The sequence below is a fragment of the Gymnoscopelus microlampas genome, assembly GCF_963454915.1.
Source record: "Gymnoscopelus microlampas genome assembly, chromosome: 9".
Lineage (NCBI taxonomy): Eukaryota > Metazoa > Chordata > Actinopteri > Myctophiformes > Myctophidae > Gymnoscopelus > Gymnoscopelus microlampas.
In genome coordinates this window covers 6,402,416-6,416,111 of record NC_139946.1, presented here as the reverse complement: position 1 = coordinate 6,416,111, position 13,696 = coordinate 6,402,416, and the positions used below count along the sequence as shown (strand labels likewise).

Sequence of the window (13,696 nt, the reverse complement as noted above, 5' to 3'; positions counted from 1 at the left end):
TTTACTCAAGTAAATTTTGAATTCTGGACTTTTACTTGTAACAGAGTATTTGTGCAGAATACGAGTCATTTCGCCCTTTCCGCACTTCGCCCAAAAAGTCGGACATTTCGCCCGGACACTTCGCCCCAAAAATGCGGACATTTCGCCCGGACATTTCGCCCATAGAATGCGGACATTTCGCCCGGACATTTCGCCCATAGATAGTGAAGCTAGCTGGCCGTTTGTGTGCGAGAATGAGAGAGGGTTATGGTTAGATAAAAGCTCTCTCTCTCTCTCTCTCTCTCTCTCTCTCTCTCTCTCTCTCTCTCTCTCTCTCTCTCTCTCTCTCTCTCTCTCTCTCTCTCTCTCTCTCTGTGTGTGTGTGTGTCCCTTTTAAGGACCCCAATTGAAACAAGCCTAGAAGCTTTCTTGAGGTGTTTATCCTTTTAGTTGACCTTGTACCAGTGAATTGTACTGTCATGAAATTGTACCTTTTCCTATGCAAACTGATAATAAAAACCTCAATCAATCAATCAAACTGACTCACATAACAAGAGATCCATATGAAAGCAACACAACAAAATAGGTCAAATGTAGGAATATATATCAGTTTATTGACAAAATAAAAGAGAACAGGTCAACACAGTTATTATGACATAACTGTAGTGCCAAATGTATCTGAACTGTAATAATAATAATAGAAGAAAAAGTTAGTTTCCAAAAAGTACAGATGTAAAAAAAAAGTTACATAACATTCCTAAATCTAATTTGTTTTCAAGTGTAATCATTCAGAAAGAATGATTCAAGCCAAATCTAACAATTACAACAATTTAGGCTGGGGATAGATTATATTATCGACTCAGTGGCCTGTTTTTCAGTGCATTGTTTGATTGATTTACGTGTCATGCTTGATTCCTCAGACGAAGATCCAGCAGAATCTAAATGTTTAGTTCTGAAATGAATTTAGCTTGTTTGGCCTTTTTTATTTTTTTATTGTCTTGATTAGGATTAAATGGACAGTGATAGTGAAGTAATGTATATAATGAACAGAGCATATGGACAGATAACTGACAGAGGGCATAGCTAATGTTAAGCATGTATTCTGTCAGTTCTGGACTGGGTTGTAGACATGTTTTAGGCCTATTTGTAAAACAAGCCAACGGTGTCAGGTTTGCCAGGAGTCATATACACACACACACGCTAAGACAGGAGAAAATGAACATTTACATTTGCAATACTTTTTATTCTGCTATTCTGTTATTGTCATTACAGTACAGATGCATCACAGAGGAAGGTCACATTCCATTCCTTTGTCTTGAAATTTCAATAGACCTAGATCCAGGAGGTGCAGAATGGGCCATCTGCCGCCAATTAAAGCAATTAAAGTACACAGATAGCTGGTGATCAGTTAAGGCGTTTGTACCTTTTCCTATGCAAACTGCCATCAATCAAACAGTAGAACAAGTTGTAAACGGAGCTATGCAAATAGTCAAACAGTAGAACAAGTTGTGAAAGTTGAGAAATTCTCCTCTTAAATAATAATAATTGCAAAAGTAGGTAATCATAGCAGGTAATCGCACAACTGATGGATTATATATTTATAATGAATGCACAATATAATTGCAGGGCGAAATGTCTGGGCGAAGTGTCTGGGGGTGGGCGGGCGAAATGTCTGGGGGTGGGCGAAATGTCTGGGAAAAACGTCTGGGGAGGGCGAAATGTCCGGGCGAAATGTCCGGGGGTGGGCGAAATGTCCGCTCAAAAACGGGGGCGAAATGGTTTTAGGGCGATATGTCTGGTTACCTTTGTGCAGTATTGTATTGGTACTTTTACTTAAGTAAAGAATTTGAGTACTTTTTCCACCACTGCTTATTTCTCTCACAAAACCTGGCAATGCTAGTTCAGCCTCAAGTTCTTTCATTTTGTGAGCCTATAATAAAAAGGACTTTTACTTGTAACAGAGTATTTTTATATTGCAGTATTGGTACTTTTACTTAAAGTAAAGAATTTGAGTACTTTTTCCACCACTGCTTATTTCTCTCACAAAACCTGGCAACGCTAGTTGCCAGCCCCAAGTTCTTTCATTTTGTGAGCCCGTAATAAAAAAGCCTCCGCGAGTCCCAACCAACAACCACGATGACTTTCCTCCGCAGGCTGGCAGCGCGATCACAGCGTTCACTGTGGCCGGGTCTGAGTGTCCTGCTGCCGGACACACTCCTCCGTGGAGGGGCTCCTGTTTATAGCTCATCATCATTATTAATACCCCGAGTGGGAGTGGGTCTGTTGGCCCGGGGCAGAGGCTCTCTCGCGGGACGCACTCTCACACATCATCAGCACCGTGGGCAACACACAGAAGCGACACACTCTGTAGAAGTGGATCTGAGACCATTAGATGGAGATGACACTGGTAGGACCCAGTGGTGGAAAGTAACTAAGTACATTTACTTAATATGTACTGTACTTAAATACAATTTTGAGGTATTCTTACTTTACTGGGGTACTTTTAATTTTCAATATTTGTTTTTACTTTTTACTCCACTACATCTCAGAGGCAAATTGATGAGGCAAATAGGCTCTATTCACAGCAGCCATATTATGAAGACATTCACAGGTGTTACCAATGATACTAATGAAGGCTCTGTTCCATTCTGGTCAGACAGAGTCAGGGTGCTGATATTGTGCATGTTGGCTCACTGGAAACACTCTGCTACACCAGTGTGTCTACAGTTGGGGTCCAGGGACCCTCATGGGCTTCCAAATGGCCCCTTACGGGTCCATTTGGTTCCATTTGTACACTCTCAGAGTTATGGGGGTCGTGGAAACCACTGTGCTACACTAAATGGAACAGAGCCTTCATTAGTATCATTGGTAACACCTGTGAAGGAAGTGATAATATGGCTGCTGTGCATTGAGCCGTTACTCCACTTCAATTATTAGAACTAGTTACTAGTTAGTTACTTTGTAGATTTTGATTATTATTACAAAAGAAAATATCCGACCTACAAGCTCATGCAAGGCATTGTGAACTTATAGATCTATTTTCAAAGGATTTTTACACATTATATACATTTGAAAACCTGTGAAATGGGACATTTTGCATAATTAGTACTTTCTACTTTTGGTACTTTAACTACATTTTGATAGCAAATACTATTGTACTTTAACTTAAGTAAATTTTGAATTTCGGACTTTTACTTGTAACAGAGTACAGACAGAGATGTGAGTACTTTTTCCACCACTGCTGGGTAGGACCCATTTTCATCAGTTGCAGTCATTAACACACACTCATCCAGGCGGCCGAATAAACACACCCATCCGTGGTCACTGGTTTTATGTCCCAGTCCCAGACTGACACTAGAAGTGGTGGAAGAAGTAGTAGAGCAGTAGGCTACTCTGATATTTTATTATGGTAGGAAAAGGAGCAAATGCAATGCCAATGTAGAAATACGCCTACAAGATAATACAAAAAAAAGTACGTGAGTGAAAGTATTTGTATCAAAATAAATATTAACATTTTAGGAAAGTAAAAGTACTCATTATGAATGGTGGTCAAAATGTTTTGCAGATCTACAAGTTCACAACGCATGTGTTCAAGTAATAGAAGAGCGCTAATAGACCTATACACTTTAGGTATTAAGTGTTGTGAGCTTGTAGATCAGCTATTTTCGAAAAAATCGGAGTACAAAATAAGGCTGAAGTGGTTGTAATAATTTAAATCAGCAAGGTAACTAGTAAGATTTAAAATCATTTTAAGCTGTACTGGAGTATAAAGTAGGCCTACGTATATAAAAAACAACAACCCCACAATACTCAAGTAAAGTAAAAGTTGGCCTATACAGTACATGAGTAAATGTACTTTGTTAATTTCCTCCACTGAAAAAGAAAAAAACATAAGTATGCACAATTACTAAAAATAGTTCAGTGTTAGTGTCTATAACCAGAATTACTCAATATCTGAAATTTCAAGACTTTCACATCCTAACTGTATTCCCTATACGGTTCAATGAGTCAGAACTCTGTCTTCCTCTCAGGGATAGTGGAGGTGTTGATGTTGCGACACAAAGCAAGGAATGCTCTGGGACATGTGTTTGTATCACAGGTGAGTTCTGACCATTGGCCATTGGTTCTCAAAGTGGGGTCCGGGGACCCCCAAGGGACCTTGGGGGGGGGTTCCAGGGGTCCCTAGCAAAATGTGTTAAAGAGGTGGTGCCATGGTTTTGCACTTTTTCTGTTTTTCATGTGTCTATGAGGTTGATAGAACTTCATTAAGCCCCCCTGGTGGTGTTTTTATGGTGTTTTATGTCTTCTCTGACTATTTTGAGTTTCTGCCTGGAGGCTGAAACCTTGAGGGTCAAACGTGCCAATAGAAAAACAGCCCTTTAGTGACATAGTAAAAAATATACCCCCCCCCCTCATTATCATAACACAACAGGTGTGGGCATGAGGAGGAGGAGGGACTAGGACAGGTGGGTGGTGCTAAGGTGGTGGAGGAGGTGCTAAGGTGAGAACCAGGTATACTTAATGAACTGGAGGCGTGTCCACATAAAAACATAATTTTGAGATGGCGGCCAAATACATATCATTTTGGGGATCCTTGACATGAAAAAGTTTGAGAACCACTGCTGTAGGCTACCTGCCACTCCATTTCATTCCCTCACACACAGACACACACTGACCTACACATAAAGGCATTATCTTGATGAAACCCCCTTTGTCCCCTGTGTGTGTGTGTAGATGGGAGAGCTGATGTCCGCGCTGTCCAGTGACTCGGCCGTGCGTGTAGTTATCTTCAGGAGTCTAGTCCCGGGGGTCTTCTGTGCAGGTGCGTTGAGTTCATCACTATCCTCTACACCATGGGGTCTTCAATGTTTTTCAGGCCAAGGACCCACACGACATATTGGATTCATTTTTTCCCCTATAAAATGAGTCACCCCATAGAGACTTGAATTCATGGGTTTTTTATTCCTAAACCAATAATTTGATGACCAGCGGACCGGGTAGGCAGTGGTTCCGGTAGGAGACACAAAGGAGACTCTTTTGTGTCCGCTGCTGATCATCAAATTATTGGCTTAGTAATGCGACAAAAACAAAAAAGTATCCATGAATTCAAGTCTCCATGGGGTGACTAATCCATAGGATAAGAAAAAGTCATTTTGGGGGTGAACTATCCCTTTAAAGTTTAAACCCTCAATACTTTGTAAACTTGACCTTTGACTCGGTACTTGTCTGCTCTTTTTAACCTGTAAGTATCTTCGCCGAAAATAGCAGATCTACAAGCTCACAACGTGTCGCAGACTAATGTTCCCCCCAGAGTAGGCATGTGAGGGTTCAAGTGGTAAATGTAAAAAAAATAAAAATAAAGTCCCTATCACACAAAGATTTTGCCGGCCCCCCTGCCTGTATCTCTGAGGACCACCTAGGCGTCCTGGAACCACTGTTGAAGACCCCTGCTCTACACAGTATGTCCTCTCTCTTAAAACATTGTGGTTTCACGAAAGGACCCATGTTTTTGTTCTTGACTTTGATATGATATCAAACAACACAATATTCTGTGTATATGAAAGCTGTTCTTTGTTTTGCAACCCTGTCTGAACAACAGCTAACAGCCTGGGGTGTGTTCTCCCTCAATTCTTCCAGAACCCAAACAACCCCCTGTCTGTGACATAATAACGTGTGTGTGTGCTAAACATTCACATGATGGTCTCTGTCTGTGTGTGTGTGTTGGCCGCAGGTGCTGATTTGAAAGAGAGAGCTCTAATGAACGACAGTGAGTCAGATCTGTTTGTTCACGGCCTGCGATCAATGATGACTCAGATTGGTGAGGTGTTCGTTAAGCAATTATGTGAGGAGTGTGTGTGTGTGTGTGTGTGTGTGTGTGTGTGTGTGTGTGTGTGTGTGTGTGTGTGTGTGTGTGTGTGTGTGTGTGTGTGTGTGTGTGTGTGTGTGTGTGTGTGTGTGTGTGTGTGTGTGTGTGCATGCAAATGGTGGTCCTGTTCTGAACCTGGGAAGTGTGGTGTTAGTGAGTGTTCCTTTGTGGATGTGTGTGTGTGGCAGTGGGTGGAAAAAGTACTCAAATTCTTTACTTAAGTAAAAGTACCATTACTGCAATATAAAAATACTCTGTTACAAGTAAAAGTCCAGAATTCCAAAATTTACAAAAAAAGGTAAAGGTACAAAAGTATTGGCATCAAAATGTACTTAAAGTACCAAAAGTAAAAGTACTAAAATGTTTGAAAATAGCAGATCTACAAGCTCACAACGCGTCGCGATGCGACGCGTTGTGAGCTTGTAGATCTGCTATTTTCAAATGGCCTATGTATAAAATAGGGCTAAAGTGGTTAATGAATGTTTTATAATGTAATAATTCTGAATCTGAAAAGTAACTAAAGTTTTCAAATAATTGTAGTGGAGTAAAAGTACAATATTTGCCTCACAGATGTAGTGGAGTAAAAGTAAAAGTATTGGAAATTGGAAATACTCAAGTAAAGTACAAATACCTCAAAATTGTACTTAAGTACAGTACTTAAGTAAATGTACTTAGTTACTTCCCACCACTTGGTGTGTGGTCAGCAGAAGATATATAATATATGAGGGGGGGTCTATGTTTCAACTCTCTACAAACCAATCGTGGCAGGTCCTCATAAGTATAGAAATGCGATAGTAAGAATATTAGAATAGTAATAACAAGAGAAACGTGACTGCATTTCACTGAAATCCCCTCTTTGGGCGATTTTGCTGCGCCGGCAGCTTCGTTGCCCATGCCGACCATCGCGGCGGTGGACGGCTTCGCCCTGGGAGGTGGACTGGAGCTGGCCTTGGCCTGCGACCTCCGCACAGCTGGTGAGTAGAATCGGATCCCTTACCTGTAATCTACCTGAATCTTTGCTCCTGCTTGGGTGTAGTGTTGATTTTGTCAGCAAATTTTGATTTAGTTTTAGTCATAGTCTTTTGAATAAAATTCCATTTAGTTTTAGTCATATTTTAGTCATCTGAAATGTTTTAGTTTTTGTCTAGTTTTAGTCGACTAAATATCATAAAATTATAGTCGACTAAATCTACGGTTGATTTAGTCGACTAAAATGTATTTTGGCGGTGCTTTGATGGCGTCGTAATGGCTGATTTTACACTTGGTTGCACGCTGAAAATAGCCGATCTACAAGCTCACAACGCGTCGCAGCGCGACGCGTTGTGAGCTTGTAGATCTGCTATTTTCAGAGCGCAACACCCGAGTGCAACCAAATATAAAATGACTTCCCTCACTAACATTTAAGTCTAGTTTTTATTTGTTGACAAAATTGTCAATATATTTAGTCTTAGTTTTAGTCATCAAAGCTTAGTTTTTATTTAGTTTTTATTTAGTTTTCGTCAGTGAAAAAAGGTAGTCGACGAGCATTTTTCGTCATAGTTTTAGTCGACGAAATCAACACTGCTTGGGTGCACTTAAAATCGCTCTCTCACCCCCTCCACGAGGCTGGGTCAGATGTAGTGCCTAACAGGACTGAAAAGGGCGTTTCATTTTGTCGCATCAATCAGATCAGTGCAGTAACTGCAGTCGTAGCGCGCGGAAGACGAGGAGGGCATCATCTGAAGACTGTGGTCCACTCCTTTTAGAGTGCAGTGTTCCCGTGCTTGAGAGACAACATTTGGAAAGCTTTCACGGCTTTACCGTACTGTCCATTATATACTCTCTCTCTGCCCTTTGGGGTTTACACGCGAGCAACGTCAGAGATGTTTGTGAGATGTGATTGTCTCTAGGGAACTTCGTGAAAGAGTAACCTGGAGGAAGGCACTGGAGAAACACAGCTGTTCTTTCTAAAAGTTTCATTATGAAAATCTGCGTCCCGACACCACTGTGCCATCAGAGTCAGAGCCTGATGGCACAGAGTGGGGTATTCAACTAGATTAGGCAGGGGGCCACAACTGTAAAATAATTTGGAGTTGGGGGCCACACAGTGCGATATAAATCAACCTTTTTCCGGGTCTAATTCGGTCTAATTCGGTTCTATTTAAGGTTCTAAGTTAAGTTCCAATGAAAGATGGCCTTTCAAGAACTAATCCGCCAGGAGACTATGTTTTCACTTTCCGCCCCCCCCCCCGCCCCCCCTCGGCCAAGCTAACATTGGTCAAGCCTCACGTGACACGTGACAATACGTCGAAAGAGTGTGCTCTGATTGGCTAGTGAGACGCGTGACGTATAGCGGCCTATAAATAGATGTGTCACTTTGAAAGAGTCTTGGTCTCTTTCAAAGAGGAGCACATTTTCTAGTTTGTACTGTTTTAACTTTGATAGCATAAAAACGAACATATATTTACATAAATAATTTATTTATTTTTTGGAATATGGCCAGGGGCCACAAGGAAGCTCCTCGCGGGGCCACACGTGGCCGCCAGTTGAATATCTATGACTCATATTTGTGCAACAGGGAAAAGAAAAAGATCTGCACGCTCCGTTCATTTCTCTGGCTTAGATTCTTGTCAAGTTACCCAGACGCTATTTGCTGATCTGAACGTCCATTACTGTGAGCACCGGGATTCGTAATAGGCTTTGCTGAAGCGTGGGTCATTCTTTCCGATGTTTGTGAATGTATTTGGTGCCCCCGTGTAGCTATACGCTACATGAATACTGAGACAATGAGCTGGCTAGCCAAGCCGAGGCACTAATGATGCCGGGGCCCGGTCCCCATCTGCCCCAAACTGCTTATGTACCTTGAATCTACATGCGATTGGCCAAATCGGATGTGGCAGCTCAGTGATTGGTCGAGGGCTAATGCGACGGAGTGAGCAGGTGCTCGTCTGTGTTTGGTCTGACATAAGCATCAGTCTGTCTTTACTCCCTCTCTCTGGTTTAACCCATTAAGACCGGGAACGCATCTTGTGTGTCATTTTTAGATTTCTTTGGCTAAAAATAGCAGATATACAAGCTGCCGCGCTATGAGCTTGTAGATCTGCTATTTTTTTTAAATTGTGAAAATTCGTGGCAAAATCTTGGATTATATATTTTTTAAAGCGAACATTTGTAGAATATTTAGTTCCAGGAACCCCCCAGAAGCAAAGATTTGAGTTACAAATGTCCGCCAAAACAAAAGAAAATAATTCAAATATTTGCACAACTTTTCATGATTTTTCAAAAATAGCAGATTTACAAGCTCATAGCGCGGCACTCGGTGCCGCGCTATGAGCTTGTAGATCTGCTATTTTTGAATAGGCACAATGAAATCTAAAAACGACACACGATGATGATGTGTTCCCGGTCTTAAAGAGTTAATGACACTCTGCAGCACAGGTGACCTTCAACCGTCCTCTCTGTGTGTGCATGTGCACATGTGTGTGTGCGCGCGTGTGTGCGTGCATGTATGTGTGTTTCAGCATATTCTGCACAGATGGGACTGATTGAGACGACACGGGGGCTGCTCCCAGGGGCGGGTAAGACAACCAGAGGTCACTCACTCACTCACTCACTGAGACACACACACACACACACGCACGCACACGTGCACACGCACGCACGCACGCACACACACACACACACACACACGCGCACACCTGTTTATTACGTCGCATTGTGAGTGTTACATGTGTATTGCGAAATAAGCTGCAGCAACTTGACCTTGACCTTGTTTGTCCTGCAGGGGGCACTCAGAGGCTGCCGAGGGCTGTGGGCATCACTCTGGCCAAAGAGCTGATCTTCACAGGTAGCGTTATGTTAGATTTGCTCCTTCAGTTAGACCATACTCTTTCTTTATATCGCTGTTGTCAGGCAGAAAACTCTTATCTCCATATTCTATTTTTTTTTTTCATAAATTAATGCCCTCCCTACTTGTTGATCATACTACAGCGTCACACAAAGGCATCGAAAGCAGCAGATCGAGCTTGTAGATCTGCTACTTTTGATATTTTTTTGAATCCTGTAAAGCAGTGGTTTCCGACCAGTGGTCCGGGGACCACCAGTGGTCCTTGGGAGGGTACCAGGGGGTTCCCCAGCGAAATGAGTTGACATAGCGTCGCAATCATTTTAACCACTTAGCTTTGGCTATTCAAAAATAGCAGATATACAAGCTCATAGCGCGGCACCGAGTGCCGCGCTATGAGCTTGTATATCTGCTATTTTTGTAAAAGAAAAATACGATTTTGGAATATATTTTTGAAGCGAACATTTGTAACTCAAACCTTTGCTTCTGGGGGTCCCTGGCACAAAACATTTTCAGCTGGGGGTCTGCGGCCAAATGAATATCAATTTAGGGGTCCTTAGCATGAAAAAGGTTGTGTAAAGTAACAGTTTTGGACATAGGAGGCTTCTACCCGACAGAGACGATATAGATGTAATCCTTTAGTTGCTCTTTCTTTATATGTCGAATATACTGTAAAACCATGTGTGTAAAAAAAAATATCACGAGTTTAACACTCTTGATAGTAGTAAGACATCCCTTACAGTAGTAAGATCTGTTTCTGTATTTCATTCTTCTCTCCATCATGTGTTCCACTTCCAACCTCTCTTGTCTATTTCTGTATCTCACTCTTTTCGCGATCCTCCTTCCTTCCTTCCTCCCTTCTCTCTGTCTCTCTGTGTCTGTCTGTTTCCCAGGTAGGCGTGTGGGAGGGCAGACAGCTCTGGAGCTGGGTATGGTAAACAGAGCCACAGAACAGAACCAGACGGGGGACTCTGCTTACAGAGAGGCTCTCCGTTTGGCTAGAGAGATACTGCCCCAGGTCTCTCACACACGCACACACACACACACACAGACACGCACACACAGACACACACACACGCACGCACGCACGCACACGCGCAGATTTTGCTTTCTGCCATAGCGCAGATACTCCTCCTCTAGGCACGGACAACTCTGCTTTATTTTCCCTCTTCCCCCCCCCCCCCCCCCCTCATGTTCTCTCTCTCTCGCCTTCTCCACGACTCATCCCTCCTCTGCTAATCCCCTCCCTCTCGCTCATATTTCCTTCCCAGCCTTCCATCTCTCTCTCTCTCTCTCTCTCTCTCTCGCTCTCTCTCTCTCTCTCTCTCTCTCTCTCTCTCTCTCTCTCTCTCTCCAGGCTTCTGTCGTTCCATGTTTCTCTCACTCCAGTTCAGATGCCCAATGTCGTTGGGGCCACAGTGGCGGTCAAGTGGAGAAATGGACTAACAAATAAACACGCACGCACCCACTCTCTCCCTCTCTCTCTCACACACACACACACACACACACACACACACACACACACACACACACACACACAGAGAGAGAATCTGACGAATGACTGTGATTCAGGAGACAAGCTATAAATATGTAACATGTAGATGAACACCTCCACAGAGACACACACATCTGCCGTCTCTCCAATCACGTCTCGTCTGCTGTCGTCAGACAGACAGACAAAGCGATGCCTCACTCCCTCGAAAGCCTCCCAACTCTGAGATGCTTTTTTGCACATTTGTGAGCCAGTGGAACGGAGATAGACTTGGTGGTGGTTTTTGGGGGACTAACCTCATTATTACCAGAATAGAACGGATGCAGAGGGTATGCTGCTGATGATCTAGGTCCTTACGGGATGCTTCACTATCAGTGAAAGCAGAGTATGTTGTTTCATTTTATTTGCTTGTTAACCCATTGAGACCTGAAGCCGAAAACGTACGTTTCTATATCAGTGGTGCTCAATCTTTTTCATGTCAAGGACCCCCAAAATTATATGTATTTGGCCGCGGACCCCCATCAATATATTTTGTTCCAGGGACCCCCAGAAACAAAGATTTGAGTTAAAAATGTTCGCTTTAAAAATATATATATTTCAAAGATTTGCACACATTTTCACGATTTTTCAAAAATAGCAGATCTACAAGCTCGTAGCGTGGCACTCGGTGCCGCGCTATGAGCTTGTATATCTGCTATTTTTGAATAGCCCAAAGTGTAAAATAATGCTTTTTAGCTCAAATCAAAAAATGACACAGTTCCAGGTCTTAATGGGTTAAAGGGCTTTGTGAACGGTTTTGAAGAAGTATTATTTGTTATGAGTATGATTTTCTACACAGTGGCCCGTGGGTAAAGTGCACAAGTAGTTTTACATTGTTTTTGTGCTAGAACAGTGGCTCTCAAATATTTATGTATTGGGGCCCACTTTAAAATCTCTGAAGTTTTCGAATGAATTTCTAATATCACAATGAAAAAATACCATGACTTTTTCTTTATTTAGGTGTTTTGTCAATTATTCGGGGGCCAACTTGCAATATTTCCACGGCCCACCAGCGGGACCCGGCCCACGGGTTGAGACTCGATGCCTTATTTGACCTACAATCGGTACTAGTTGAGCACCACTGTTCCAGACTAAAACCCATCTAACTCATGGATGTGTGCTTGTGTCCCTCAGGCTCCTATTGCCGTGCGGATGGCAAAAGAGGCGCTCAACAGAGGCACTGAGGTACAATTATGTTTGTTCCAACAACTGCCAATATATCAGGGTTTTTCCTGGCTCAGAATGGGCCTTTGGGGGGTGACTACGCATGACAGTATGTATGATTTGTCTGCATCGCAACTACATGCAACAGTAAAAGCACTGAGCCGGCCTGCGTTACATTATTTGATAGAAATCTATGCATTTTCCTGTCAACTCCGACCATTTGTTTGTTGAACAAAATTTATATTATGCTTGAGTAAAGGAAACACCGTACATAACTTCAGTGATACAAATCTGTGTGTCTCCTACTGTAGGTGGACATCATTACAGCGATGGCAATAGAGAGGATGTGCTATGCCAGGGTAAATGATTACTTCTTATTTTTTTTACAGCTTCTGTACAATGCAGTGCCTTTTGCGGTTTAACTTACTGTCGGAAGTGGCTCTACAGTAGTCGATTACATAATGTGTGGCTCTATGTTTTGCTACCAGAGAACACCCAGTGAAAATGGTTGTTGAAGTTGAGCCAGCTCTAGCTTCTCTTTAATTTAAATCTTCAATTTAAATTGGCACAGAGGATCTTAAGGTGTATGTGGCATGCTAGATTATCATCTTATTTTATTGTCTCTGTCTACCGTCTGTAACTTATTTATATGCCAGTGTGAGCTACTGGACACCTGCATTTATTGACGTGCAGTGTCATGGAAACCTGACTGTAATGCTTTCGCTCATCAATGATTGATTGTCAAATTGCAAACCTTATTTCTCCTCAGGTCATCCCGACACGGGACAGACAGGAAGGCATGGCCGCCTTCATAGAGAGGAGACCTCCACAATACACCGGAGAGTAGCAGGCTCCTCCGATTTATTTGACAGATACTGTCAGATACTTCTCTCTCATACACTCAAGATGCACACCAATACACCCACGCAATCACACACTGACCTTCACAGTCCGATAGACGAAAATAGTCAGTCAGTCCTTGCTAGTGTTCTTTGCAGTGACTTTCAGGATAACAATCAACAGCCTGTGCGATTCTTTTAAATTACATACACTGCATATTACAGTAGAAACCTCAAAAATCACTTAAGCATAATTCACATTCAATCTGAGTCCCACCACAGTTTATACCCACTATCTCAGATATAATGCAAATGTTTAGTTATAATTTGTATTGTCGCAGTTATTCCAAATATGTGATAAAGAAATCAGTTGGCAAATCCTTTTCATGTGGTACCGTTATTGATAAGCTCTACCAGTTTGCATTGTGGATAGACGTGCATGTGTGCCCCTCCTCCTTTTAGAAATAACTGAATTAAGAGACCATGTGATTCCC

At 42.4% G+C, this 13,696-nt stretch overlaps 1 protein-coding gene across 2 annotated transcripts; it reads left to right on the top strand.

Annotated features, from left to right (window-relative positions):
• Positions 1–2,079: 2,079 nt before the first annotated feature.
• On the top strand, positions 2,080–13,554 carry echdc2 (enoyl CoA hydratase domain containing 2). Of its 2 annotated transcripts, none has more exons than XM_084067246.1 (11): positions 2,080–2,386; positions 4,011–4,078; positions 4,714–4,801; positions 5,711–5,797; positions 6,727–6,819; positions 9,346–9,402; positions 9,609–9,671; positions 10,562–10,602; positions 12,334–12,384; positions 12,675–12,722; positions 13,133–13,554. In XM_084067246.1, the coding sequence occupies exons 1-11, from the start codon at positions 2,116–2,118 to the stop codon at positions 13,208–13,210; spliced, it is 945 nt and encodes a 314-aa protein (XP_083923372.1). In that variant the 5' UTR covers positions 2,080–2,115; the 3' UTR covers positions 13,211–13,554. The 2 variants fall into 2 exon arrangements, with proteins under 2 accessions (XP_083923372.1, XP_083923371.1); XM_084067245.1 differs by having other exon boundaries at positions 10,562–10,686.
• Positions 13,555–13,696: the final 142 nt, after the last annotated feature.